The sequence below is a fragment of the Mustela erminea genome, chromosome 12 (assembly GCF_009829155.1).
Source record: "Mustela erminea isolate mMusErm1 chromosome 12, mMusErm1.Pri, whole genome shotgun sequence".
In the NCBI taxonomy this organism is placed as follows: Eukaryota; Metazoa; Chordata; class Mammalia; order Carnivora; family Mustelidae; genus Mustela; species Mustela erminea.
In genome coordinates this window covers 1233119-1261108 of record NC_045625.1, presented here as the reverse complement: position 1 = coordinate 1261108, position 27990 = coordinate 1233119, and the positions used below count along the sequence as shown (strand labels likewise).

Here is a 27990-nt window from a genome sequence, read left to right as displayed (position 1 = left end):
GGCGCGCGCCCTCCCGCCAGCGCGCGCCCCGCGCCGGGGACTGGGAGGGAGCCGCGCGTGCCGCTCGCAGGGAGCCAGCCTGCGCGTCCCGAGCCGCCGCGGCCGCAGCCGGAGCTGGCAGGGGGCTCCCGCCCCGGCACGCAGTCGTCTCCCGCGGGCCTCCGGGCCTCCCCAGCGCCAGTCTCGCCCGCCCTGCCCCAGCAGGCGCCGCAGCCCGTGGCCTGGGCAGGAGCGGCCGCCGGTAGCTGCGCCCTGCCCGGGACGGACGCCGGACCGCCCCGTCACGTGCGCCCAAGTCCTCGGCCGGCCGGGGCAGCGCCGTTCCCATGGTTCAAGGTAAGAGCCGAGCGGTCGCGGGGCGCGGGGGCCCAGGACGCCAAGGACGCAGGAAGGGAAGCCCCGACTGGGTAACAGCCCACCTGGGCTGGAGCACCCCCTGCAGCAGCCTGGAGCCAGGCCCCTGCCCCCCGCAGCAGCCCCGCCACACCACCTGTCCCATCTCCATCGGCCCTGGAAGTGCGCCCCCCGGGAGGTGGCTGTGGACCGTGAACGGGGACCAGGTGGGCAGCGAGGGCCCGAGGGAGGCGGGGGACCCACTGTGCCAAGGGACGCCTGGGCTCTGTCTTGGCCTGGCCACGAAGGAAATTGGGGAGAGAAAGTTTCCAAGAGGAGCCTGGCCCCCATTCTCTCTGTTGCCGGGAACTAAGACCTTCCATTTGCTGAGGCTTTGCCTTCTACCAGACACCTGCCGGGCACCCGACCTGCGAGTAATCATTCATGCCATTCACCCAACACCCGTGAGAAAGGGGCATTGGCCCTATTTGACAGATGGGAAAACTGAGGCTCAGGGAAATCTGGTCCCTTGTCCGAGGTCACACAGCCAGTAAATGGTACAGCTGACCTGAAACCCCCATCGTCTGTCACCGCCACTGGCCTCACACGCACCTTTGCCTGTTTGAAATCTCAGCTGAATGTGGGAGAGGAGTCTCAGACTGGCGTCTGCGTTTTCCTAGCCAGGAATGAAAAGACCTTCCAAACCCCAAAGACCCGAGAGAGATTGCCTGTCCACCCTGCCGGCTCTGCTACCTCGTCGCACCCGTGTCCAGTGCTCCCAAAGCCAGGGGCCACGTGGCCACTAATGGTCCTGCCAGGGTACATCTCAGGCCAGCGCCCATGACTCAGTGACAAGAATCTCAAAGGTCAAGTTCACTGACCCTTCTCAAGGATAAGGGAGTGTTCCAGAGGCCTGAGCCCCTGCCTGCCCTGTTTTCACATTCCTCAGGACGCCGGACCTCCGGAGAGCCTCCGGAGAGCCCACGGGGACAGTCTGCCAGCCTCCCCCCGGCATTCCTCTCTGCTCACGCCAGGACAGGCTCTCGGTCGGGGCAGGGGGAGGGGGGCGTTTCCAGACACCATGAGAACGTCCAAACCCAGCAATTTCCCACTTGCTAGGAGAGCCTCCGTCCCCCTTCTGCCAGCGGCGCTGAGGAGAGAGCCTCGGTGACCAGAGCTCTTCTTCCCAAAGCAGGTGGTGCCGGCCCTCCCTGGGCCCAGGGGAGGGGTTGACTCTGGCCTTTTGTGCACTTACCGCAAGCTTCCTCGGGAGCTCGGGAGCTGGGAACTTGTGACAGATTCGTGTTGCTCCCGAGGCTGGGGCTCAGGCAATGTGGGGTCTGTTCATCTTTCCATCTGAGTGGCTGTGGGGCGCCTGCATGACAGGGTGAAAAAAACAGGGTGATCCTTGTGCCCTGGGTCCCCCCGACTTCTGGTCTCCCTGCCACTCGAGTTCCCAGTGGGCTCACTGGTCGGGACTCACTCGGAAGGCCTGGAGTTGGCCTCCTGCATGGTTTGGGAAGGACCTGCAGGCTCTCTCAGCCTCCGCGCCCAGGGCTGCCGGGGATGGGTGCGCGGGGAGCTCTGGGGAGCATCGGCTGGTCTTTCTAGCGCTCACTGCCACTCTCTGCCGAGAGCCCGGCCTGCAGAAGTGTCGCAGCTTCTCCAGCCTGGCCTCTCCAGGGGAGCGAGGGGGGCGCCTGCCACAGAGCGCCTCGCAGCCTCCAAGGCTTCAAGTTCCCTTACGCGGCACGATCGTCAAACGTGAGTAAGGACGCTCGGGGGAAAGGGTGGGCACAGCCGGAGGAGCCAAGACCGAGCTGCCCAGTTCCGTCCACCTTTCCAGATGACCTTGGACAAGTCACTCTCCCTCACAGTGTCAGCTGTGAAATGACGGAGCGGCTTGTGTTATGTCCCTGATGAGCCGTTACCACTCTGTTCTTCAGAGCCCCGGACCGAGCGGTGAGGCTGGGAGGAGCTGCAGGGTTGAGGGAGCTCAGAGGGTCCTGAACTCTCGGGGCCGACCTGAGTCCGAGGCCCCCACTCCAGCGGTCCCCCCAGCCTTGCCTGTTTGGGCGCCGGCTCTACATCGCTGAGCGCTGGTGCTGGTGCTGGGGGAGCCGTATGGCCTGGCCGGCGGGAGGCTACACAGCAGGAACCCGCCTCCCACAGGGAGGCCTCCAGGCCTGCTCTACAGAGTGAGGCAGTGAGATCCCGTGAGGCGTAATGGCGGGCGGAGTCAGGACGGGTGAGGGAGCAGGTGGGGCTGCGGGAAAGAACTAGTACCTGTCTGTCGATTGTGTCTGCCTCCGGGCAAGAGGCAAGGCCCAGTGGCCACAGGGCCCCTGTCCTGTCCTCCCCGGAGCTCCCTGCCCTGCCACTGTCTCCCCAGTAAGCAAGTCTGTGTCTGTCCGTCAGTAAGAGGCACTTTGTTGGGGGAGGGGTGGACAGTGGATCTGGGGCTAACTTGGGCAGATCGCTCAGCCTCCTCGTGTGCAGAACTGAGGGTCCCCTGGCTTCCCCCACAGCACACGGCGGCCACTGAGAAACTGGGCCTGCCCGAGGTGTTGGATGCCCCGAGCCTTCCCACAGTCTGCTCCGCGGAGGCCAGGACGACCGGGGCTTCTCAGCTTGGCTCTGCTCTCCTCCTGGCACTGGTTTTCCTTGCGGCGTCCCGATCCCTTTGGACTCGCTCCAGAGGGGATTTGACGAGCCCGGCCCCTCCCGTGTTTGCCGGCTCTCTCCCTCCACCGGCTCGCGGCTGCGCTGGTCTCTCTTCAGAGCTCTCTGTTCCTTTGGGAACGAGGTCCCCCCCAGAACAGGCTCAAGCTGGGGATTCCTCCCCCGGGCTCGGCCCAGCCCGCCTGGCCGGGGGCTGTCTGAGGAGGAATTCTAGGGGCCACCTTGTCCCCGGGTGAGACTAGGCTGCGGCAAGAGCCCTGAACTCGCACCGGGGTTCATCTCTGAGTCTGGCGTTGCTGTTTCCTGGGCCGCGCTCTGAAATGGGACTGTGGCCCCTACCTCCCAGGGGGCCTTGCAGGATGAAAGAAATCATGCTGGTGAGAGGCTTGGGGCCTCCGGAGCCGGGGAGTGAGGAGGAGGTTAGAGCGGGCAAGACTTGGAAGCCCTGCTCTGGGGGTGGCTCTCTTCAGAGGGTCCCCAGAAACCGCAGGCATCGCGAGCCTGCGAGGGACACGGCCGGGTCCGGCCTCGAGAGAACGTTCGTGGGCTGCGGTGTGAGGGCTTGCTTGGGGAGGGCGAGGCTGGAGGCGGGAAGGCTCTGGAGGGGACCCCTGCCTCCAGTCGGGAGCGAAGCGACGTCGGCCCGGACCGGGAGCGTGAGAAGTGGGAAGCCACAACCATCTAACCCAGGCAGAGGCGCTTGGATGAGCATTGGGTGGTGGGAGAGGCTGGGGACTGAGCAAATAGTGTCCCTAGAGCACCGTTCTGCGCGGGGTGGGGTCCTGGACCCCCGAGGGGGCTGTTGTGTTCCAGCAGCAGTGTCAGAAGTGCCCGGCACAGCCTGGCTCGGTGGTACGGCCTGTCCTCTGCATGTGGCCTGCCTGCCTCGGGGGGCTTTCCCGGGCGGGGGCCCAGGTCGTGCCCAGCCGGTCACTAGACCCCTGCACTCAGCTTTCCCAGGTGGCAGAGGTGGGAGGAGCCTGGGCCGGTCGGGAGGCCCCCGTGGAGGCTGGCCAGGCTCCCATGGCTGCAGCCTCGTCTGCCACCTTCCCTGGCCACGAGAACAGGTTGGTAGAGTAGTGGAGTGGGTGAGAGCAGTGGCCACTGGGGCTGGCCAGAGCTATGTTTCTCCTAAGCTGTGTGTCCCTGGGGAAGTGACTTAGCCTCTCTGGGCCTTGGGTTCTGCAGTGATGATATTAACATCTACCACCTAGCGTTTGCCAGATCAGGACTCAGCGGGCCGACTGGGGAGGGTGGTCCGGGCATGCTGCACGCCCGCAGAAACCTCTCTTCCAGGCCTGGTCCACCCCCAGGGGAGCCCCGCCCAGCGCTTGTTTCCTTGCGGGGCCGTGGAGCGGCCTCGGGGCCGCCCTGGCTCGTCGTCTACCCCCTGGCTCTGGCTTCTTCCCGACCAGATCCACAGTTTCTGCAAAGCAACAGCAATGGCAGAGGTGGCCCTTCAGGGCGCCCCCAGGCCGGTGCTGGCCGGTGGGGCCCTCTGCTGGCCTGGATCCCTGGAGAACAGCCCCCCCACCCCCCACTTATTCCCCTCGCCCCTGTTGTTAATCGTCCTCCGGAGCACTTAGTGGCGCGTCCCATCGGAGCCGGCACTCGGAGCCGTGCTACCCCGGTGTGGCTGCCATCCGCAGCGGCGTCGGCGTCCCCGGGAGCTGGCTGGGCACAGACTCTCAGACCCCCTCCGGACCTTCTGCCCTAGCAGGCTCCCCGGGCGATTTCTGTGCTCAGTGAAGTTTGAGACACACTGTTCTGGAAAACACGCTGCTCACCGAAACAGAAAACCAACGCCACCTGCAGAAAGCTGCCGCAGGTGACGGTCTGCTCCAAGCCACCACGTCTCCAGCTGATCTGGAGCACGTTTTAATACACTAAAGGGATTTTTAGATAAAATCCATTTATGCCAGCTCAAAAAGAAAAAAATCAAACCCTGCATTCCTTGTTTTTTCACGAAGGAAACGCTGCGGGCGTCCCCGCGGTGACCACGCCCCCGACCCCGCGGTGACCAGCACGCCCTCCCCGCGTCTTCCGGGGGCTCGTCTGCGTGTGTCCCTCCCTTGCCGTTTTAGCGGCAGATCCAGACCCTCTCCGGCGTCACACCCACCTTCTCGGGGTTCGCCGGGCCCCACGTTAGCGGGCCGGCCTGGGGTTCGCCGGGTTTTCGCGTGTGCTGGGTGGCGTTATTCACTTGATCCCGGGTGTGAGCCCAACAGGAGAGGAACTGGCGGCGGAAGGGGCCTGAGGGGGTGTGCGCTTGTGAACAGAACGGGACAGCAGGGCTCCGGAAGTTCTTGATGGATTGTAACATGGGTGTGCGGCAGCAGGCACCCCAGATTCCGAGGAAGATACCCCATGGGCCAGACGGAGCAGTCAGGGAGGGCTTCCTGGAGGTGGAACTTGAGCTAAGCGGGCAGGGAGGAGGAGGGAGTGCTGGGGAGGTGGGGCATTTCTGCCATCACTGGGATGTGGGACGCCGGTCTGTTGACCTGGGCTGGTAATCAGTGACTCACAGAAGATTCTCCAGCAATCCGCCCCCTACGAGGGTGGGGGTCCAGCTGGCCACTTCCCCGTGGTCTCATCGGCTCTGAGCCTCAAATCTGTTATGACTGAGGTCGCCTTTCCTCATCATCTGGCCTCTCGGCTCGAAAAGGCTCCGCACCCTCCCGGTGCTGCCGACGAGGGAGGGACCCAAGGCAGAGACCCAAGGGACCCCTCCTTATGGCCTCAGCTCCAAAGCGCCAGCCTGGCTTTGGCTTTGTGCTTCGCGCCCGTGCGTCGCCCTAGCGTTGGCTGGGGTTATTTTGCCAGACTGTTGGGAGCGGGAACGGGGGCTGCTGGGAGCTCCGGAGTGTGTGTCCCAGGGCATGGGTGGAGGCCGGGGAGCATCTTTACTGCGTCCCTGACACTTGCGTTGGGGGTGGGGCTCACCTCGCCGTGTCTGAACGTCACACTTACTCCCCGTTGTCCCGATTCGTCCATTTGTTGTTGGCAAATGGACGTCCTCTTTACCTTCGGGAGCCTTCCTAAAGCAACGATGCTCATGTTTCAGATTTCAAGGCAAGTGCCTCGTCCAGACGCCCTCTCTCGGCAGGACACTCCCCACCCACCCCACCCCACCCCCACCGCTCCCAGAGCCCAGCAGACCCCACTGGCTCAGGAAGGACCCACATTTAGGGCCGCGACCTGTGTGTCTGTTGCAATCAGAGTCTCCCCCTGGACACTTTGTGAAACCAGCAATGGCTTTGTGAGGGCTCATTCTGGGATATGACGAACCAATTTTGGTTCGAAGGAAGAGAGCGAAAAAGTCTCGTGTTTTGCAGAAAAACAGCAACTTCTTCGTAACATTGTCAATTTGCGAGCTTCTGGTATTTACCTGTGTTTAGAGTTTGTTTGGTTAAAACATTCATTATACAGAAGGCTCCTGGCTCAGTGCGAACCCATTTACAAAATTAAAAATACAGTCAACTTTAATTTTACCTTCGTGAAACTTCCCACACGAGCGTTTCCTCTAATTACCAAACAGATTTCTATTTCAAAAAAGAAATTTCGGGTTTACGGTGCAGCGTCTTACATAATCACTTCCGTGGTAGGTTTTATTGTCACTGGCTGTCTTGTTTTTCTCTGCGCCCCCCCCCTTCTCTCCAGAATTCTCCCCACCACTGGCCGTGAGACCTGGGGGCGGGGCAAGAGGGAGGGGTGGGAGCAGGTGGGGGGGGCAGCAAGGCTGCCAAACCCACAGGTTGTTCTGACGGGCACAGGGGGTTAGGACCCCCAGCTCAGCCCAGCTCCCAACGCAGGCTCCCCCCAGCTGGTGAGCCAAGAGGCATTGCTGAGCCGCTCTGCGTCCTGCTTTCCTGGTCCGTAGAGACGGGACGTTTGTGCCCGTCCCGCAGGGGTGGAGGTGAGGGTTCCTCGTCACCCCGTAGGAGAGTGATGGAAGGAACCCAGTGCTAGATGCTGGGGTCTCTGGGCACGGGGGGCAGCAGAGCCCGTTGCATGGCTCCCCGGGTGGATCTCAGGTTCCCCGCTGTCGGGCGCAGCAGGGAGTCAGTACCCTGTTTCCGTCCAGTCCCAGCCGAGGGCAGAGCCCAGACCCCAGCTGCGGCGCAGAGGGACCTGCCTGCCTCGGCCCTACTAGCCCCCAACCTGTCGGCTCACTGCTCACTCTGGAACACGCCCAGAACCTTCCTCCCTTGGGGTCCTCCTGCTTCCTGCCCTCTCGGCCTGGACCACCTCTCCTGGCTAGTGTGGGTCCCGGCAGCCCTGGCACGCTTCAGGGTCTAGTCCCTGACCCCTCGTCACCTTCCCTGAGGTCAGCCCATGGCACGCACCCTTGGACCGGCTGTTCCGCTGGCTCTGTGGGGCTTCCTGACTGGTCTCCCCCTGCACCCGGGACGGGGAGCCTCGGGGGGGGGGGACACCTATTGGTGCTGTCCGCCTGTGAGCCGAGCCCCTAGCACAGAGATAGGAGCACTCGGTAGATAATTGTTGGACGGCTGGAAGTTTTGTGCTGTTCTGAGCCCCCTCCTCGCCTGTCAGGGGCTAGAGCGGCTTCTGCCTGGCCTCCCCCTGGACCGAGACCCCCCCCCAACCTTTACAGCCCCAGACGACATCTCTTTTCCCATCAGGAGCGCCCTCCAAACACGCAGAGCCTCCTCAGCGAGGAAGGGACTCAGAATGATCCAGAAATGGACGTAAGCCCCCATGGCGGGAGCACGGCCGGCTGACCCACGGGGCGTCAGTGGGTCTGCTCCGGGCAGCGCCTGGCATTTTCCAGCAGCAGGAATGTCGTGGTGGGGCCATCCTGGGGCTGGCGGGTCTCCCTCGGTCAGGCCTCAGCTCCCGGCCAGGCCTCTGGGGTTAATGCTGCCATTTTTCACTGACAACAACTACTGGTTTAACAAAAAAGAAAAGAAAAACAAAAAAAACCCCACCACTTAATCTGTGCGACGCACTCTTTCAACAACACGCCTACACTCCCTGAGAAATGGCTGAGCCCAGTTTTCTTACGGAGGGAAGTTGATATGAAACAGATTGCTGCAGGCAGGGTCTTTGCTGGAGCCCGGGCCACCCGAGACTGCTGCGGTGGCAGAGCGGCCCCCAGCAGTTTCCAGCGGAGCCGCTGACTTACTGGTAGCGGTAGAGCCCGGTGGAGGGGACACAGGCGGGTCTGTGCTCGGGCCCAGGGCCCACCTGCGTCAGATGAACGGAGGGGGTGGGTGCTGGGCGGAGGGTTGACCGCCGCCCCCGGAGGCCTCCAGGACGGCAGGTTCGTGCACAGGTGGGCCCCCTGGGGGCCCTCGTGGCTTGTACTTGAGAGAACTTGACGTGACCCCCGGGAGGGGAGAAGCGCCTGGAATGTGGCCCGGAGCTGCCCCCTCCCCTCCCTGAGGGTGTGTCCAGCCACTCCGCTTGGCCGTCTTGGATGAACTGCGGTTTCCAGGGGGAGATCTCCGTCGGGGTTCATTGCACAGGTGCTTAGAGCAGGTCACGGCCAAAGTCCCAGTCTAAGGGGGAAAGCAGGGGACCCTTAGACTGCAAGCGCCGTCATTCAGGTATTCCAACCCGCCCGGCCCCGTGGCTCTCGGTTTCTGGGACTCGCCCTGCCGCCCCCTCGGCTTGGCCTCCCAGGCTCCAGCAGGCCTTTGGCTCCCTACCCGGCTCAAGACGCTGCCTTGAGCCTCAGGACCAGGGCGGGGGTGGGGGTCCTGCCTTGAATGAGCTGCGCTGACCTCAGACAAAGGCAGGGATCCAGGGGTCTCCCTGGTAGGCTCCGGGTCCCGTGGATGGCATCTGAACTCCCAGGGGGGCGCCCAGGGGGCAGTGGAGCCCACAGCACATCCCCCAGCTGCTGCACTGTCCGGCCAGTCCCTCTGGGACCGCCAGGTCACTCAGCCCACCTTTGCCTGAGCTCCTCTGTTGTTCACACACATGGGCCTATGCACACGTGCCGTGTACACACATACACACGCGTGTATTTATCCAAGCACAGCGAGAACTGCAATTCAACATGTGCAAGCGACAGCACAAACATCGGTCAGTCCGAGCGGCCGTTCCGTGCTGCATACGTATATTCCGGAGCACACGCTTTGCTAAGACAGTCACCAGCTCTCGTGTTCTTAAGGTTAACGATCTATACGCACATGTGCACGCGTGCACACAGCCCTGGGACGAGGAGGTGGCCGTGCCCCCCACCATCGGCTCTGGGCCGGCCTGGCTGCGGTGGGAATGTCAGGGCAGCTAACAGGCACAGGGTCGCCGCGGTGGTGACACAGGAGGGGGCCCTGGGAGTTGGACAAGTGCGGCCACAGCCTGGCCGTTCCCCCCGCCGACCCCCTTCCCTGGGGGACCCCCTGTGAATAAGGATGAGGACTTTTGTCTTCCTAACTCACAGGGCTGTGTTCGGAGTTGATGCTGCACCTGAAAATTCGTCTTAAACAGCAGGCAGCTGTCCAGACTCAGGGGCAGGGATCACGGGGTGCGCGGGAGAGCGCGGACCCTCCAGCTTGCTCCCTCTCTCCCGCCAGCAGCCAGGTCTGGGCGCCCGGCCTGTTGGGTTAAGCAGAGCTGACCTCCTTCCCTCGGTGCACGCAGCTTACGACGGCGCCCGTGGAAACCGCGGGAACCTTGTGAACCGCCAGAGCACGTGTGTGTGTGTGTGTGTGTGTGTGTGTGTGTGTGTGTGTGTCTGGTTTATTGTTTTCAAAGACCTTATGCAGATGTCCTTTTGGCTCTTACACTCCTGTGGGGATAGGGGAGGTGACAACATGGCACAGGTCGTCCTACAGAACGTGCCTCGCGCCTCCTGTGCCCACGCTGCGGGGCCGAGACGCTGGGGTCCCCTGCAGGGGAGCCCTCAGAGGGCTGCTGCTTCCTCGCCTGGGCTTACCTGAAACCAGCCCGATTCCACGGAGTCCCCCGTGAGCAGAGTCTTTTCCCCACGACTCCCCGGCCCGCGCTCAGGCTGGACGGCAAGAGACCCAGACGCAATGAGAAATTAAGAGTCTTCCAGCAATAGACCCAGAGGGCGTGCCCTGGCCAGGAGCCGGGCTGTGACCCTGCCCCCGGGACTTGGGAGCCAGGAGGAGGAGAGGTCCTCATGCTGCTCTTTATTTCACCGTAATTTCGGAAAGATCTTTGCTGTATCGAAGATTCCGGGTCGGTGCGTTTTCCCTGCTTTACCGCTGCCGCCTGCGGTCTCCTGGCCCCACCGCCCTCGCCAGGACGTCGCGCGCTGCCCCCGCTGTCGCTCAGGGTTCTAGTCTTCCTTCGATGTCCGCATCGTCGCCTGTCCTGACAGTTTGCTCAGAGCGGCCCCTCGTGCCCCGGGTGTTTCTGGTGCGTGACGGTTTCGGACCTGAGTTCCAGCCGGCGTTTCTGCTCACGGGCCGTCTGTCCGCGCACCTCCCCGTGGGGGTGCGGGTCCCGCGGGCGCGACCACCTCCAGCCCTGCTCCCTCGCCCAGGGCCTGTCCCTGCACGGTTTCCCTTTGGCGGTTTCTCCCCGCGTCCCCAAGCCTGCTTCCTCCGTGACATCTAATCTGACGTTAATCCCATCCAGTGTGTTTGTCGTTGGGGGACGAGGCTTTTTATAATCTCTGAAAACTTGGTTTGGTTCTGTTCAGTGTCACCTGTGTTTCTACCTGATGCACCCAGTTCCTCCTCCCGAGTTCGGACCACGGCAGTGACAGCCGCCAGAGCTATTTTAACGTCCTGCCTCCTAAGCCCGTCGCCTGTGCCATTGCCGGGTTGGTCCCGAGGGACTGACGTTCCTCCTTATTATGGATTGTTCTGTGGGCTTCCTCGCATGCCAGGTAACTTTCCACTGGATGCCGCACGTGGCCAGTTTTACCCTGTGCCTCTCTGCCAGCCCCGTTCTGGGCTGTGGCTGTTATTTGGAAATGGTTTGATTCTTCCTGCTCTGGCTATTTTTTTTTTTTTCTCAGCATCCCTCAGTCCGGCCCCTCTATGTTACGAACTTCTCCTCTAAGAGCTGGGAGCAGGAACTATTCCTGGACCCGTGTGGCCGTGAGCAGTGTTCTCTAGAATCCTTTCCGAGGGCTCTCTCTCTGACCTCAGGTAGACTTGGTGCATCTCCCAAGGTGAGGATGGACAATCTAGAAAGCACTTCAGGAAGGAAAAGACACTGGACTGCAGCAGGCAGAAGGGCTCCGTGAAGGCTGTTCGGGGGCAGACGGACCCCGCCGACCACCCACCCTGGCACCATGCAATTTCTGATGCACCAGCTCCTGGAGCCCGCCTTGCTTTTTGTGCCTCTGGGCCTTTGCACTTCCTGTTTCAAATGCAGGGACCCAGAGCAGAAACCAGGACGCAACAGGAGCTTAATAAATATTTGCTGTTGAATTGTTGATAAGCTATAAATGCCAAGAACATAGTATAGACAGTGAATGCTAGTAGATCCCAGAAGAGAGAGCCATACCCAGGATCTGGAGGGCAGGAAAGGCTTGCTCAAGGAGCGTGCCAACTGATAGCCAGAGATTTTAATAAGCAGAACTGGAAGGGAGTTCAGGGCCCATGGAATACCGCCAGAGTCCCAGAGGCAAGACCATGTAGCGTGTGGTTGGGAGGCCCAGGGAACGATCCTCTAGCCAGGCGGGTTTCCAAGGCAGGGCAGGGACAGCAAATGCCACGGTGAGGAAGGAACCCAGGGACAAGCTCGGAGGGCCGGGAACACCCAGATGTTTGGGGCCTGGACCAGGAGAGTCATGCGCAGGCCTGGGTTCTGGGGGGGCTACTTGGCTGGAGCGTGGGGGTGCCTGCGGAGGAAAACCACGGCTCTGAATGCACAGACATGAGACACAGCAGGAAGATAACCCAGCGCCGTCTGCGTGTGGGGCCTTGTCTCGTTAAAAAATCATCAAGATAATACCTGTTAGTAGACTCTTCAAAGTGGCCCGGGCTCTCCAGACCCTGAGCTGGGTGCTGAGGCGCCTGGGCCCCAGAGCCCGCAGCCTGAGAACAGAGAAGCCACGGGCTTCCGAACAGAGAGAAAAGGACAGCAGGTCGGTGCGGGCTCCATCGAAGCCGCCGTCCCCTGCGGACCCCGGCAGCATTTAAAGCTCCGGGTCGCGTGTGCACATCTGTCCTGACAGTCTTGCTCCCTGGTCCCGGTCACTGCCGCGCTTGGCACAGCCGGACGCCAGCGGGTGCAGAACCGGCTGAGGGAGAGCGAGGACCTGGGGCTGGGGACCCGCGCGAACGTCCGCTTTGAAAGACGAGAGACCCTGCCACGAAGGAGGAGAGTCCGGATTCACACTCAGGGCTCTACGGCTCCCAGGCGCACCGGGAGTAGGGGGAGAGGCCCGCCCCCACTGGCATGAGTGCCGGCTGCCTGGAGGAGGAGGCATCCGAGCCGGGCCTCGGGTGGCAGTGGCGAGGGCTCCCTAACAGAACAGACGGCGTCAGCCACGGGGGCTCAGATGAGATGCGGAGGGCGGCCTGGGCGAGGGGACGCCAGAGGGCATGATGGAGGCGGCAGGTGTCTTGGGAGCTACGGGGCAGGACTTGAGGGAGGTCGGTCAAGCGGAGCCGGGGGTCTCACCTGGGCCGCAGAGCAGGGCTTCGCCGTGATGGGGGTGTCCAGCCCCACAGAATGGAGACAGCTACCCGGAGCTCCTGAACCAGGGAGGGCCACGCGGGGGAGCCAGCATCAGGGCCCAGCCCCTCCTGGGCTCCCGGGGAGGGGGCACTCCCAGTGCTGCCCGGGTCCCTGGGGGGCGGCGCTCCCAGCATGGCAGGCGGCTCAGGGCATTCACAGGTGTCCGCCTTCCCGACCCAACAGACCTGGTCCTGGGCCACCCCCGGGGATGTTCCCATATTTGGGCTCAGTTGGGGCTGGGCGGTGGGCTGCCCGGGTGGTCCTGATGTACAGCCTGGGGTCAGTGTGTCGCTGCCCTGGGGGCCTCATTAAAGCCCGGGCTCCTGATCTGTAGGTCTGGCTGGGGCCGGGCTTCTGGGCTCACCAGCTTCCCGGGTGACTCTGGGCGTCTGAGGGAAGGAGTTATAGGCCCGGAGGCAGGTTCAGGAGCTGATGGTCCGCAGGCTGCCAGGTTGGAGGGCAAAAGCTGGGGTCAGAGAAGTCGGTTTTCTGTTCTACGAGAGCTGGGCTCTCTGTGACAGGGAGCTGGCTCCCCACCCCACGCCCTGCCTCCTCCTGGAAGCCCTCCTGATTGCTGATGCTCCGCCCTGAACTGCTTGCAGATACCCACCGCCCCTGCAGGGGACAGGGGCCAAGGGCTGCAAGACCCCTGCGGCTGCCAGTGATGGACCAGGTGCTTGTCCGACCCTTGAGATGCCCAAGGCAGTCAGCCTTTCTGAAAAAGCCCCCCACGACCAGACCCGGCCCCCAGTTCTGCCTCCCACCAGCCGTGCGCAGGTGCCCTTGGGCAGGGGACACCGTTTCCATGACCCCCGTTCTCTCATCTGTGAACCCCAAGGGTGAGGAGGAGGCCCGAATGGGGTGAGGCACGCCTTCCCCCTACCCAGTGCCGCAGACGCAGGTGTCAGCGCTCTCACCTCTCCAGGAGCCGCGGGCTTTCCCCCGGGGCACACAGCCAGAGCAGGGGGCAGAACCTAATGGGGTCAGGGTCTCCGCAGTCTCCAGGCTCCCCTTGTCCCTACACAGGAGCCCCTCCATAGCTGGTTTGGGCTTCTCCCCCGAAATTCACCCACGGCCCCAATGTCCCCTCCCCCCTTGCCCTGGCGTTCAGCTCCCAGGAGCGCCGTCTTGGCTGGTGACTCACTCCACAGGCACATATGCAGTTCCTGCTGCTCGCCAGGGCCCGCGCGTCAAGGGGAGGCCAGTGGCGTATCCCTCACCGAGCTCAATGCAGAAGACGGGCCAGGCCTATGGAAGAGGGAGCAAAAGCTTCCTGCATAAGGCAGGACCCGAGCGCGGTCCCAAAGGACCAGAAGTTCTTAGCCACCTGGGAGGCAGTGAGCAGTGGTCCCGGGGGCATCCCAAGCCTAGAGACAGACCTGGGACCAGCATATGTATCCATGGCGCGGTCCCCATCCTGAGGTCAAGGTGGGGGTCGGGGCTGGCCCAGCCGAGTGTGGGCTTTATTCAGAGGAACTGGGGACATCCGGTCCAGACTTGCTCTCCGGGGCAGGCGGGGGTCATCATGGAGGACAGTTGCCCCACCTGTGCTCCCCAGCCCCTGACACACCTGGGGCTCTGAGCCGTACCTTCCAGGGGAACCCAGTGGTGCTGAGCCCCCCGGTGACAGTGGGTGCGACCCAGGTGAAGATCTCGATTTGCTGGGGCACCAGAGGGGCTGGCGCTTGGCAGGGAGCTGGGCTGAAAGGGGGTGCATGTCGCAGGGAGCCAAGGCCGGGCATCCCATCCTAAACGAGGAATGGAGGGGGCAGGGGTCAGAGCCTAGAGTGTCTGGTGCTGGGAGCCGTGGGCGATGCTGTCCCGCCCCACCGCACCCTCCCTCACCGAGCAGGGAGACCCCGAAGCCCCGGCAGGGCCAAGGACCTTGCACTAGTCCTCGGAGGGCCAGCCAGGACCCCCCCGCGACTGGGCCCTGCGCTTCTTGGAGCCCTTGCCACGGGGGACCCAGGCTGAGCCTCTGCCTTGAGGCAGGAGAGGGGGCAAGAGAAGCTCAGAGCTGGGGCCTCTCTCGGGGTCCCCGCAGGTCTGCACGGTGACCGAAAGGTCCAGGGTCCTCTCTTGCCCCAAACCCACAGGTGCTGCTCCAGCAGACAGGAGTCCTCAACGGTCGGGGTCGGCCTCGGACACATACTAGATGACGCCAGGGTCAGGGAAACAATGACCGCTTCCTTCGGTGTGGTTGACTGCCCCCCTCGGGTGCCTTAGCGATCCCCAATCTCTAGGGTGGTCCCACATGTCACTGTCCTTCCCCTAGGACAGCAGCCGCGGGGCGTCGAGCCAGTGGGCCTCCGGCAGAAAGGCCCACACACCAGGGACCCACTGTTAGGCCCTGCCCGGATGTCTGCTTCCTTGCTCTGGGCAGCTGTGCCGCCCAGGGGTACAGCCGGCGGCCTGCAGGGGTCCCGTGGGACAGGTGCTGCCCAGCGGAGCATCCCCGAGCCCCACTTGCTCCGTTCTGCCAGGCTGAGGCCACGAGGGTTTTCCCAGATGTCATTAGGGTTTCATCAGACCGCAGGAGCCGGGCCGCGGGGATGGGCAAAGGCCTGGAATCAGATCCCGCCCGTGCCTCATCCTCGGGTCCAGACCCTGGCGCACCGCGCTCTCTGTGTCTCCGCGTCCCTGTCTTCCCGTGGGGACACGCATGGGGCCTGGGCGGTGAGCGCCTGTGAGGGTTAGGGGACACTTCGAGGGCAGTGCCTTCCGCTCAGCGCTGGGACGCGGCGTGTGTTTAATAAATGGAAGTCCCGGCCGGGGCCCGTCCCTGTGCCTCCCACGCTCTGACCTGGCCCAGGAGCCGCGCTCTGTGCTCGGACGAGGAAGCTGAAAGCAGAAAGCGACGTTGAAGTCAACCAGCAGAAGGGGTTTTGCAAACCCAGGTTCTACCCACTGTTACTGTTAAAGGAGAGAAAAAGGCAGCCCAGCGACAGCGGAGCAGAGGCTCACCCTTCCCACCTGCCCGGGAGACACAGGGGTGGGGGGCAGGCAGGTGCGGGAGGCGGGGGCCGCCGTGGCCTGGTCAGCGACCAGAGCCTGGTCAGTGGGGGCTCCCCCCACCCCCCGACCCAACCCCATTCCAATCCCACTTATCTCGGAGCCCTCGCTGCATCCTCGCGCTGTGCTGACCCCTGGTGACAGGGCGAGGGACACGTGGCCAACCGGGGTCTGGCCTTCACGATGCTCGGAGTCCGGTGGGGCAAGGAGGGACGCAGGCCTGTCCTGACCCTCCCACCTTTGGGCAAGCTGGAGGGGGCGGCCAGGAGGAGGGAACGACAAGACACCAGCTTTGGGGCGGCACAGCCAGGTTTACCCCCTGCTCCCCCACTCCGAACCACGTGACCCCTGTGCACGGCTCTGGCTCTGTGTCCTGGTCTGTAAAATGGGGTGAGGGTGAACCTGCCCAGACTGCGAGGGACTGAGATGTTGGCGCAGAGGGTCGCGTCCCGCCAGGCACAGGACGGGACCATGTGCTTCTTTCTCATGTGGGTACCTGGGAGCCACCCGGAGTGTGTGAGGGAAGCGGTGGCCTGTCCAGACAGGTTGAGGAAGCCCAGCAGGGCAGCATGGGCGGAGGGGACCCCTGGGCAGCCTCTCTGCTGACGGGCCAGTGTCTTTGCTGCGCTGGAGTTGCTTGGGCCTGAACCGTGAGCATGGATTGGCACAGACGCACGTACGTCTTCCAGACCACGAGGGTCAGGCAGGAGAGGTCTGGGGGTGGCTGGGACCCCAGGGCCGGACATGGCGGAGCTCAGCATCAGACAGTGGGTGCCTTGCCTCCTCCCCCCCCACCCCCAACTACTCTGGGGCCCAAGGAGGCAGTTCAGGGCCGCTGACCTGTGCCCAACCCTGGTTCTGTGCCAGATGTCCAGGGTGACTCTGGGTAAGCCTCCTCTGCACAGAGAGGGGACAGCAACATATGCCCCTGAGCCTGATCCCCATAGGACCCCCCATGCACCCCGAGTGTCCCCTCCTCTGGCCCGGTAGGACACTGTGCTAAGGTGGGGGCTCTGGGACCAACGGGAACGGGACAGCTCAGACTTGTTAATCTTGATCAGGCTCTGGAGGCCGTGAGCACGGTAGCCTACCTCATGAAAGGGCCCCAGGCTGGCCTTCCACTGGCAGGTTTGCATGCCCCAAAGGTGCCCCAAAGGACAAGGAGGATCCGGGTGGCTTTGGCAGGGCTCCGTGACAGAGGCCAGGAGGGCCTTCCCAAAGGTTCCTGAGGAGGGAGATAGCGACTGCCTGGGGACCGTGCCCGAGGAGGCCGGAAGGCCCCCAGGCTGGGGGTGCCCTCTTTCCCAGGCAGTGGGGAGGCTGAGCGCCTGGCCGGTGCCAGTGCGGCCCCCGGAGCAGCTCCCTCCAGCTTCCCGGCCGCGGCTCAGGCCCCCGAGCCGCCCAGGGCCTGGGGCGGCCACTCAGTACTCTCCCTGCAGCACACGGCCTCGCCTCCGCAGCCTCGGCAGCATCCGGGGACGCCCGGATGGGACACAGGCACCAGACGGCGCTGCTCAGGGGGAGGCTTCGTTTTTCCGGCAGCGGTCTGCCCCCGGACTGTGTGCGTGGGGTCAGTTTGCAAAGAGATGCATGTGCTCCCCGCTTCCCACGTGGCCTGGGCAGCGCGGTGGGGCAGCCGTGCGGGTGGGGGGGCGTCAAGAGGAAGAAGGAGCTGGAAGGGTCTCCCGCCTCGTCCCGCTGCCCAGGGCTCCTGGCTCTGCCTGGGTCTGTCCTGGAAGTTCCCCTCGTTCCCCGAGAGCTCCCAGCCCCCCTCACCCCCTCACCACCACCCCCCTGCCCTCTCACCCCCCCACCCCGCGCTCACTCGAAGTTCCTCTGAGCATTGAGCACCTGCTGTGCGCTCTGGGCTGGGTGGTGGGGACAGACCAGGAACCCCAGGCAAGGTCCTGCTCCCCAGTGCTGACCCTGGTGGGGGGCTCTCCAGCAGGGACAACTTCTGGAAGCCTGTGGACCCCAGATGCGGCCAGTGCCTTGTGCCCCTCATGGCAGTCCTTCAAGGTGCCCACGGCGTGTGGCAGGCCAGCCCAGGGCACCCGCTCCCCAGCCGTACACGGTGGCTCTAGGCAACCCCCACCCCGTGCCCACCCCCCCCCACACCACCACATGGATATTCTCTGGGCCCGGCTCCAGGTGGGCTGTGGTCTGGGGAGCTTGGAGGGGAGATCTCCAGGGGCCGCTGGGAAGCACCCTTCCAGGCCTCCAGGCCTCCAGGCCCCGCCGCCAGCCCGACCCGGCCCAGCCCAGCCAGGCTCTGGAGAGTATCTCTGAGACCAGCCGCAGAGCTGCTGAGAACTGCCCTGTCTATTCATTACCAAACACAGGAATCCGGGAGCCCGCGGAGCGTGAAATTAGGAACAAATGTGGAGGAGGTCTAGACAGGAACTCGGCGGCCGCTCTCGCTCAGGACCACGGGGCCCCTGGGCTTCCAGGTAGCAGGAGCGCTTTTGTAACCAGACAGACGTGTTTGTGCAGGAAAAGGCGGGCCGGCGCTCCATAAGCCCTTGACGAGACAGCGGGACAGGGCGAAGCCTGCAGGGAGGCAGGACCCTCTGCTGGGCTCCCCTAGCCTCGGTTTCCCCATCTGGAAGCGAGTGGCGACCTCATCCCTTGGCTGGAAGGGCTGCTGGTCCCACAAGCTGATGCCAAGGGCCCCCTACAGACTCAGGGAGGCCCGGGCATCCACGTGTGTCCCAGGCGCCCCCACGTTCTGGTACCTGGTGGGTTTGGAAGTCGCTGGTGGAGAAGAGCCAGAGGCCCGGCTGGGGCTCAAGGGTGCTGGGCTCGGCTTCTCTTTGGCTCCTAAAGGAGCACCGGGCATCTAAGGTGAATGCAGTGGACAGAAGCTTTCATGACCCTGCACGGGTTGGGGCTGGGGGGTGGGGGGAGTTGGCAGGGGGACGGGGCGAGAGGAACAGGAAAACAGGAGTCTGAAACTTGGTGCAGGACGTGTGGTCCAGATGGCAGCCGCCCGGGGGTCTTCTGCCAGAGGAGGGTGGTTGTGGGGAGGGGGTTCCGTGGCGGGAGGCAGGTGGAGGCTGGCGTCTGGCTGGGCCACCAGGTGTTTCCTGCAACCCAGCCCCGACACCAGCCCATCGGGTCTTCCTGCTCCGGAGACAACCAGAGCTCCGAAAGCCGCTGGCTCCCCTGCCCAGCCCCCTCCCCAGACGCCAGGGGTGGGGGCGGGGGCACACAGGCAGGCCCCATCTCACAGCCGGTCCCTGTAAAAACCGAGGGTGGGGACAGGGAAGCAAAGCTGTTTATAAAGCTTTAAAACCATTTATGGTCCCGAGGGCCAGATGAACAATTCAGCGCGATCCCGGCCAAACCGTCTCGGCCGGCAGGGTGGTGAAGACTTCAGCGGAGGAAGTCCACCAGGCCGGCCCTGGGTCTGCCAGCGCCTCTCTGCTCCGCCTTTGCTTTGCTAGCCCCCACCCCCCGCCATCCCCTTCCTCCGGCAGCCCAGCCAGCCCCTCCTTCCAGGGAGCCCCCTGGGGTCACCCCAGGGCAGGCCACCTGTCAACAGCCCTGACCCCCAGAGCCCTCTATTGGTCTCCTGGGCCCTCAGCATTGCCATGCTCAGGACACAGGTGCCCAGGGGCCACCGGGGCAGCCCGATCTCCTCTAGGCTCCCGGGGAAGCATCACCCGATGAGCCCACAGCTCTCTGTTCTGCCCGCCCTGGGGGATGCCGTTTTGCTGTACGGTCCAGATCGATGGCTGACGCTGTTTTACCTTTGCAATCCTCAGCGTCTGCCCTGCGTGTCCATCACCCCAGCCCCCGGCAGGCTGGGCTGGTTAGAGACACAAACTTAGATGTTTCACGTCCAGAGCTGCAGAAATTGGCCTCTAAACCCGGGCATACCCGCATTACAGGATAAGGAAACTGAGGCCCAGAGAGAGGCCTCTGACCCAGGGTGACCAGTAAGTACATGGCAGGACTTTCCTCACTTGCCCCCACCCCCGTGTTGGGCAGGATGAGGGCCTCTCGGGCTCGTCCCCATGGTGTCGGAGAAGCGCGCGTCTGACAGCCCTTCTTCCACTGACGCACGTGTGAGGTCATGGATGAGCCACACCCGCTCCCCGTTGCCGGCCTCGGCCTCCCCAGCCTCCACCACTAAGTAGAGGAGTGGGACATCCCAGCCCTGGCATTCCCAGGATTGAGAAATTCAAGAAGACTTCCTGGAGGAGGTGGCAGCATGCTCTGGGTCTTAGAAGGGCGTCCTGGGGATGGACACCACCAGGACAGAGGGTGGCAGGAGGGTGGGCCCGAGGGAGGCCATGTCCCTCAGAAGGGGTGTTTGGAGTTAGCTGTGGACGGATGACAGGCGCGGGCTGAGGCAGACCCGCCAGCCGTGTGCGCGTCTGCTGGCCGGGCCTGGCCCCGGGACTGGCGCCCGCCGCGGGTGTTGCTGCCCTCGGCATGCGTGTATCTGCAGAGCGAGACGGAGACGCTCCAGCTGGACGTGGCCCTGGTGTTGGAGCCGTGGCTGCTGACAGCCCTGGGCGCCCGGCCTGGGTCGGCACCCTTCCCATCACGCCAGCAGGCTGCTTGCCGCTGGAGGGACCCCGAGAGCCAGGCCGAGCAAGGGGCCTCCGGGATCTCAGACGCTGGAGAGGGGCCCTGTGGCCACCACGGCCACTCCCCCGTCGTCCTCCCGGACCTGACAGAGCAGTTAGAGCTGGGGAGGGACACGTGTGTTACCGGTAGCGATCCCGGTAGCGATCCGAACGCAGGACGCCGGCCCTGGTGGGACCTTTGACATCACCGCCGGGCCAGGCGAGAACAGAGGCACAACTAGCGGACGGGGGGGGGAGCCAGGCTGGCTGTAGGGCGTCTGCGGGGTGCCGGGGCCTGGGCACGCTGGACTGCCCAGCAGAGCTTCAATCCCTGTGCGGCGTCTCTTGACTCTTGCGAGCTGAGTAAGTGCCCTCAGTGACCAAGCAGGAGCGAAATTATCTTCTGGGACATAAAGAACAGAAACTCAGGCAAGGTGACACAGTCACACAGTGAGTCACTGTGCGCATGCGGGGAGGGAATCGCACTTCCGCCGGTCGGGGCCGCAGCCGGGCCGTCTCTGGGCGCCGCGTGCTTCCGCTCCCCCCAGCCAGGGCCAGCTCCTCGGGCGGCCTGCGTGCGTGGCTGAGGGCACCTGTCTCTCCGCCTTGGGTTGGATGACCGGCAGGGACAGGGCAGGGCTGGGTCCCGGGCCCGTTTCTTGGGGGAGAGAGAAGGACTGGCTCAGCCTGGGACATGCGTCCACGGCGACCCTGGCGAGTTACGGCCAGAGGGCGGGCAGGCGGGATACAAACACACGGCCGAGGACCAGGCTTGGAGAGGACAGCGGGGCTGGGTAGCGCCCGGAAACCCGCGGGCTGCAGGGCTTCGCACGGTGGGGGACAATGGGGGCCCGGCTCAGCCCCAAAACGTGATGCTGCGGCCGGTCTGACCTCCGCCCAGGCCCCGGAACGACTAGCGCTGGCCCCCGGCAGCCCTGGTTTGCTCATCTTCAAATGTGTGGGTGTGGGAACCACCACACCCGCGGGGTCTCCCGGGGGTCCCACCTGGCAAGTGCTGGGCAGGACGGTGCAGAGGCCAGGGCCCTTTGGGAGACCCCGGATTCTGGGTGGTGGGCCGGAATGGTGCGCCCCAGCCCACCTGGATGGGGTGCTGGGGCTTGGCTGGGCCGCGGGAAATGGCGCTGCTCATCTCCGCACCTCACCTCATGTGTGCAAAGTCAGGGTGCCAGGGCCCGCTCGGCCCTCCTACGGCGCCACGGACACTAGGGAGGGCTGCCTGGGGTCCATTCCCCTGCCGCTTCCTGGCCCCTTCGGGACAAGGATGAGGGGGCCTGTGGTGCCCTGAGAGCCCCGGAGGAGGGCAGGGTGCAGGGGAGTCGGGCCAGCGGCTGTCGGCTCTGCTTTGCCTCACCTCAGGGAAAAGCATGAAATGCATCTGGACAGCAGGCCTGGCCCCCACACAGCCTCCCCCCGCCAGCCGCCTCGCCTGCACACCCAGCTCCCTGGATCCGGCCCCAGGTCGGCCTGCACCCTTGGCAGGGCCAGCAGGCCAGCTGGCCTCCGCCGGCTGGGGGGCCAAGGCGGGTGGGAGCTGCCCGGCAGGGTGCCCAGGAATGCGGGGGTCCCCGGGGCTCCTGCTTTGTCTGCTGCGGCTTGCACTCTGTCTTCCTGGCTTGGGCCCTGTCCGCACCTCTGTCTGAGTTTGTCTGTGAGTCTGGGTCTCATTGTGTCATCACTTTGCGTCTGTCCAGATCTGCCTTACTGTCTGTCTGTCTGTCCAGAGTCTGGGTTCCCAGCCCAGCCCACTCTCCATGTCAGTGCAGGGCTGTGCTCCCCGCCATCTGTGGACGGGGTGCTGGGCCCCTCCCCAGCTAACCGGAGAGTCTGCAGGGAAACCCCTGCCCTTTCCCCCTTGCTGGACCCCTTCCTCCACTGTTGCCCCGGTGCAGGGGCCCGGCCCCTCCCTTCCCATGCACCAACTGCTCAGATCTTGAGTCTCCGAATGAAAATCCCATGTCAAATCTCACACATTCCTGGAAGGGGGAAAAATGGGCCCAGATTCCAGCAAGTCTTTGGCAAGGTTTATCCAAAAACTTTAGAAACGCGCACGCCACAAAGCTCTTCGTTGCACGTTCCTGTGATCATAAAAAGGAGGAAATAATGGGAACGGTGCCCCATAGAGCCTGGCTGAGGAAGCTCGCCTTCCCCACGCTACAGAGCACGACGGAGCCCAGAAAAGCAGCCAGGCTCCACAGGGGTCCCTGGGGGTGCTCCGTGTGACCAGGGCGCATGTGGTCCATGCAGGGATAGGCGGCCTGGGGAGGCGGCAAAGGGGCGGGAAGTATCTGCCGAATGCCCTCTGGCTTAAGAGAAGGAAAGAAAGATATATTCGCTTGTATTTTTAGAAAGAAGCCATGGGTGGTAAACCTAGAACTAAGTAAAATTGTTCCTCTGGGATAGATCAGGGGGCAGCCAGGAAGGGTGACCTCTCCGAATGCACCTGGTTTTATGCTTTTGACTTTGGACCCAAATGTTCTCTACCATTACAAGGCAGAGACTATATCGATTAAGGGGAAAAAAACCTAAGAACTCACTGGAATAAGTGAGTCTGAGTATCGAGTTGGAAAAGCCATCCTAGGAATTATTTCAAGTGACTTTGAGATAGTCTTTTTACCATCCACCCCTAGGGGGTAAGAACAAAAAAGGGTAACACAGTAAGTACCGTGTTGCATTCAGTAGACGTGTTAGTAAAAATACTGGTGATGTTATTTCAAAATTATTGTATATAGCAGGGCAAAATAAATAAGGAATAAAGTCAACATAGACTTACGTTTTATTTTCCTCTTCCTAAAACATATATATGTATACATGTATATGTGTGTGTGTGTGTGTGTGTGTGTGTATCCATTCCTTCCCTGGCTCTGGAATCTGAAAAAGCCTAGAACCAATAAAAACCCAGGGGCAGCTAACACCCCGAGTGCTCAGACTATGTTCTCTACAAACCCCTTCCCACTAAGAGACCCCAGCTGTGGCAGAGGAACCGTAGGTCCCAAAGTTAAGATGAGCTGCAACCTACAAGCCTAAAAGTCAACTATTATCAAGGATTGGGGAGAGTCCCATCCAAATGACATAGGAGTGAACATGGAGGGGCCTCCAAACCCACAATCCCACTGGGATCCTTTGAACACCCAAAAAGTACATTCAATATATAAAACTCCACGAGATCACAGTGGTATTAGGAAACCACCACACAGCTCTCGGGGACCCAACATGTCGTGAAAACTGATACAGAACTGAACTTCCGGGCCTTTCCCTGCAGACTGTGTTTTAGGATAACCACGTAGGTCTTAGGGAGGAGAGTTCCTTAGAGAGGGACCAGAGTTGAGAAAAGCAGAAGGAATCATAGTGTTCAAAAGGTCACTCTTTGCGGTCCCTGATGAAATAATGGGTCTCGGGGCCAAGCCCACAGGCTGTTAATTCAACCAGGTGGAGGGGCCGATGCGCAACTTTCCGGAGGAGGAGCTGGGCCGGCCGCAGCTGAACCCACTGGTTATTCTTGACACGGCAACGAGAGGGGCGGAGTCTCAGTCCTGGAGATGATGTGACCGGAAGCCAGTGTAGGGGACAAAACAGCAATAGGGGGCCACGGCCACTGGAGGAGACCCAGCCAGCTCCAGGTCAGAGAAATGGCCCAGTTTCTTCGATCAACAACCTGGCGGGGGGTGGACGAGGAGAGGGAGGGAACGGACGTGTTCTAGAGTCGAAAAAGCCAAATGGGACTGGAGCCTGACTTGAACGCACTGTAGAAAGGCATTTTGGAGCTGATGGAAGGAAGCTGAACACAGACCGGGTATTTTTGTTTTTTTAAGTCTTTATCTGCCCGACTTTGCACCAAATTGATGCGCTCTGGGATTTCCTGTGCTATCCTTAACTTCGCCCCCACCGCACGCCACACCCCTGCAGAGGAGCGACGGCAAATTAGAGCAGGGTGTGTAGGAGCTAGCGACCGCCGGCTCGCGGGAGAGCCCTGCTCGCCGCCCCGGAACGTTGCAAGCCGTCGTCAAACCTTTGTAACTTGGACCAGGCCCTGGTGAGAATCGGCGTCCGTGACTGCTCCCCTCAGGGAGCTTTCGTTCTAGACCGGGTTCACCGGCGCCCGGCTGGACGGTCGGAACGGCTAACCGGAGCGCGGCCAAGGACGCATGTCCGTCCTGTTTGGGTGTCTGCGACTTGTGCCGTGACGGAGCGTTTACAAAGGGCCTTGTCCTTTGGCCTAGAAAGCCCACTTCTAAGCATTTAGCCACAACAGCGCTTACTGAAACACATCCACTTGGAATATCTTTTCTCGGACCACCGCGATACGCGTTTTACCCCAACACAAAATTTTTATAAGAAACCAGATCGGTTATGTCACAGGATGGGCTATGCCTAGAAATCATGTCGCGGGAGAAGATGTAATGATATGGAAAAATAAGGAAGATCCTGTTAGGTTACAAACCATATGTTCAGCTTGACTGTGTTTGGGTGAATTTAAAAATGCGTGAGCTCGGGACAGCCGTGCTGGAAGGGCGCCATTCCCTGAGAGCGTGCTACGCCGAGTGCCGGAGGGCGCCCGCCCTCCCGGAATCTTCTGGGAGCCCCGGGAGCCAGGCCGGGGCGTGCGGCTAGCCTCGGCCCTTCCAGGTGTGGAGGCCAGGCCCGGAGAGGGAGGGCAGAGCCGGCCTGGGTCTCCTCCTGCCCCTCCCTCCCGCGCGGATGCCCTGGGGTTTCCACGTCCCCCGTTCAGCCCATCTCCCTGACTCCCCAAGGGGGGAGGGCTGCTTCGGCCGCGAGTTGGCGAGGATGCTCCAGGGGCGCCGGTGGCCTGTGTTGCAGGCTGTTGATGGAGAAGGGGGCGGATGACAGCCGGGACCGTGGTCATCACTGGGGGCATCTTGGCGACTGTGATTCTGCTCTGCATCATCGCCGTTCTGTGCTACTGTCGGCTCCAGGTACTGCCCCCCGGGCGCTGAGGGGGGTGTGAGGAGGGAGCCCCCCACCCTACCCACGAGGGCTGGGGCCCGGGAAGAGGGGAAGGGTCAGGTCCTGCAGAAGGGGCAAAGCAGACGGCCCTGGCCTGGGACCCAGATTGGGGGCTCAGGGTGGGGGCCACCGGGGGCACCTCACCTAGGAGAGGCCCGGAGGCTTAGGGAGGGTGAGGCGCTTAGCCAGGGGCACGCAGCTGCCGAGCAGGGGAGCGCGGGTGAGCCCCTGGGCCCTCCACATCTCCCCGAGGGGAGGGGAAGCCCTGAGTGCAGAGCAAGGCAGCCCAACCCAGCACCCACCGTCAGGCTGCCTGAGCCCTCTGTGCCTCAGTTTCCCCACCGGCAAAATGGCGATGACCCTTGCCCTGCCTCCTGCGGGGATGAAACCAGCCAGGTCCTTCCTGCAGTGTTCGGGGGGTGGGGGGGTCTGGCCGGAGCGTGCTCCCCGCAGCGTGGCCGCCCGGCGTGGGGCGGGCGGGGGCCGGAGCTCACCCGCCCTCCGCCCGCAGTATTACTGCTGCAAGAGGGAGGAGTCGGAGGAGGACGAGGAGGAGCCTGACTTCGCCGTGTCGCACCTGCCCCCGCTGCCCGGCGGCCGCGGCCTCGTGCTGACCAACGGGCCGGCACTCTACCCGGCCGCCTCCACCTCCTTCAGCCAGAAGAGCCCGCAGGCCCGCGCCCTCTGCCGCAGCTGCTCCCACTACGAGCCGCCCACCTTCTTCCTGCGGGAGCCCGAGGACGAGGGCGTGCGCAACGGCGGGGAGCGCGTGGCCTACCAGAGCGGCGGCCAGGAGGACGCGGAGCTGTCCCCCGGGGGCTTTGGGGGGCTGCAGGCGCTCAACCCCAACCGCCTGTCGGCCATGCGGGAGGCCTTCTCCCGCAGCCGCAGCGTCAGCACCGACGTCTGAGCCGCGCCGCCCGCCCCACGGCTCCCCAGACCATGGTGGGGTGTCCAGGGCACACCGGCCTGGCCCCAGGCCGGGACCAGGGCTCGGGCCAGCCCTCCGCACCTCTCTGTCACCACGGGGGGCCACCGGGGAGCTCGGTGGCTCACAGCAGGGGTGAGGCGCAGTGAACACCCGGGTGGCCACCAGAGGCAGGGGCTGCGAGCCCGGGGCAGGCGGGCACAGGTGAGCCGAGGCTCCCGGGTGAGCAGGTCGCAGGACAGGGCAGGGCTCCAGGGCAGAGACATCAGGCTCCCGAGAGTGAGGCTGCCCTGCCCCGGAATGTGGCCATCCCTGCCTGGGAAGCTGACCCCGTCCCCCGATCCCTGGGCCTTCCCACCTGTTCAACAAGGAGGCAGCAGCCGTAATGCCACTGGCCCGGAAGCAGGTACAGACCAAGTATCCTGTCCTGGGAGGGGGCCGCCGCCTCCGCCTCCCTCCCCCGCACGCACGCACCCCTGGCTCCCAGTGCCGGGCTGCTGAGACTCTCTTTGGGCCGGGCCCTCTGCCCTCAAAGAGCTGGAGGGGCCGCTCCCAGCCCCAGCTGGCTTTCTGGTGAAAGAGAGAGGCCCAGAGGGAGGAGGAAGCCACGAGCCGACCACCTCCCTCAGGAGCGTGCACCCTTCGGGACGCGCCCAGGTCCGAAGCTCCGGGGGGCTGGGCAGACAGAGCAAGGATCAGGACCTGAAAGCCCTCCGATCTCTCCGTGAGGCCTGGGACAGGCCCTCCCACCCACTGGGCTTCAGCTTCCAGGGGCCCTTCAAGCTCTGGTCCCCAGGGGAGACACCCCAAGCTCTCCCACACAGCCCCTGTGTCTCAGCGGGGGGGGTCTGGGAGCAAGGCCCGTGATCCTGCCCTCGGTCCATGGAGGACCTCTTAGCCCACTCACCGCCAGCCTCCCAGCAGGGCCGGGGTCCCCCTGGGAGCCCACCCTCCAGCTCGCTCCCTCCGGCTGGGGAAGCAATGCCCAACGGCCACCCCAGGAAAATGGTCCAAACCTAGGGGCCCCAGGCATGGGGAACGCAGCTCCCCCACCCAGCCAGAGGCAGCCTTTCCTGCTCTGCAGCAGGGCCCCAGAGCCCCCTGCCCTCTTGGGGCCTGCCACGGAGCCCCCAGGGTCAGGTCGCCCCTGTCTGCCGGGAGACAGGCCAAGCTCCCCAGTTAAGCCCCTTCCTAAAAAGCAAACTGATCTTTGAGGGTCCCTGAGCCGAGGGCAGCCTGAGCACCTGCTTCTTGCCGGAGGCTCCAAAGGGTGGAGTGGTCGGGCGTGAGCAGAGCTGGGGAAGACGGAACTGTTCTTAGCTTTCTGGATTATTTCTCCTTCTTCCTTTCTCCTCCTGCCTCAGTCTGGACACACCCGTGGAATCCGTCCCCAACTTTCCCACAGCCCAAGCTCCCCGCCTTTGTGGGGCCCCATGACTTTGTTTTGTGCATTTGCTTGGGGGGTGGGCTGGGGTGGGGGGCGAGCCCCGGGAGGTGGCACTCCCTGCAGCGGTCCTGTTCCGGGTTCCTCTTTCCTTCTCTGGTCTCTAGTCTCTGTGTAGATTCATAGATCCTCTTGAAATGAGATAAGCACCCCTCCGTGTGAGCTCACGCAGCCGCACTGCGGGGACCTGCGGGGAGCGGGTGCTCCCTGGGATAAGCGAAAACCAATAAAAGTCATCTCCAGCACCACCGCACTGCCGCCACCTTCAGTCCCCCGGGACTCCAGGCCAGCCCAGAGCCCTCCCCCGCACTTCCTGGGAAGGGGTGGCGCGCAGCCCCGTGCCGGGCGGAGACGGCCTGGCCTCTCCCATCCGAGGTCGGCCCCAGCACGCCGCGTCT

General features: G+C 63.4%; 3 protein-coding genes across 5 annotated transcripts; all 3 read left to right on the top strand.

The window, feature by feature from the left end:
- Positions 1–27837, top strand: FAM163B (family with sequence similarity 163 member B). 3 transcript variants are annotated; one of them, XM_032307879.1, is made up of 4 exons: positions 4753–4843; positions 4986–5027; positions 25052–25189; positions 25732–27837. In XM_032307879.1, exons 3-4 carry the CDS (start codon positions 25097–25099, stop codon positions 26128–26130), a joined length of 492 nt encoding a protein of 163 aa, XP_032163770.1. In that variant the 5' UTR covers positions 4753–4843; positions 4986–5027; positions 25052–25096; the 3' UTR covers positions 26131–27837. The 3 variants fall into 3 exon arrangements, with proteins under 3 accessions (XP_032163768.1, XP_032163770.1, XP_032163769.1); XM_032307877.1 differs by lacking the exons at positions 4753–4843; positions 4986–5027 and adding an exon at positions 1–336 and having other exon boundaries at positions 25074–25189; XM_032307878.1 differs by lacking the exons at positions 4753–4843; positions 4986–5027 and adding an exon at positions 20511–20600 and having other exon boundaries at positions 25074–25189.
- On the top strand, positions 2109–4752 carry LOC116570578. Its single transcript, XM_032307854.1, has 3 exons — positions 2109–4082; positions 4230–4287; positions 4389–4752. The coding sequence occupies exons 1-3, from the start codon at positions 3336–3338 to the stop codon at positions 4730–4732; spliced, it is 1149 nt and encodes a 382-aa protein (XP_032163745.1). The 5' UTR covers positions 2109–3335; the 3' UTR covers positions 4733–4752.
- Positions 15700–20205, top strand: LOC116570579 (translation initiation factor IF-2-like). Its single transcript, XM_032307855.1, has 2 exons — positions 15700–17826; positions 17860–20205. The coding sequence occupies exons 1-2, from the start codon at positions 16795–16797 to the stop codon at positions 17947–17949; spliced, it is 1122 nt and encodes a 373-aa protein (XP_032163746.1). The 5' UTR covers positions 15700–16794; the 3' UTR covers positions 17950–20205.
- Positions 27838–27990: the final 153 nt, after the last annotated feature.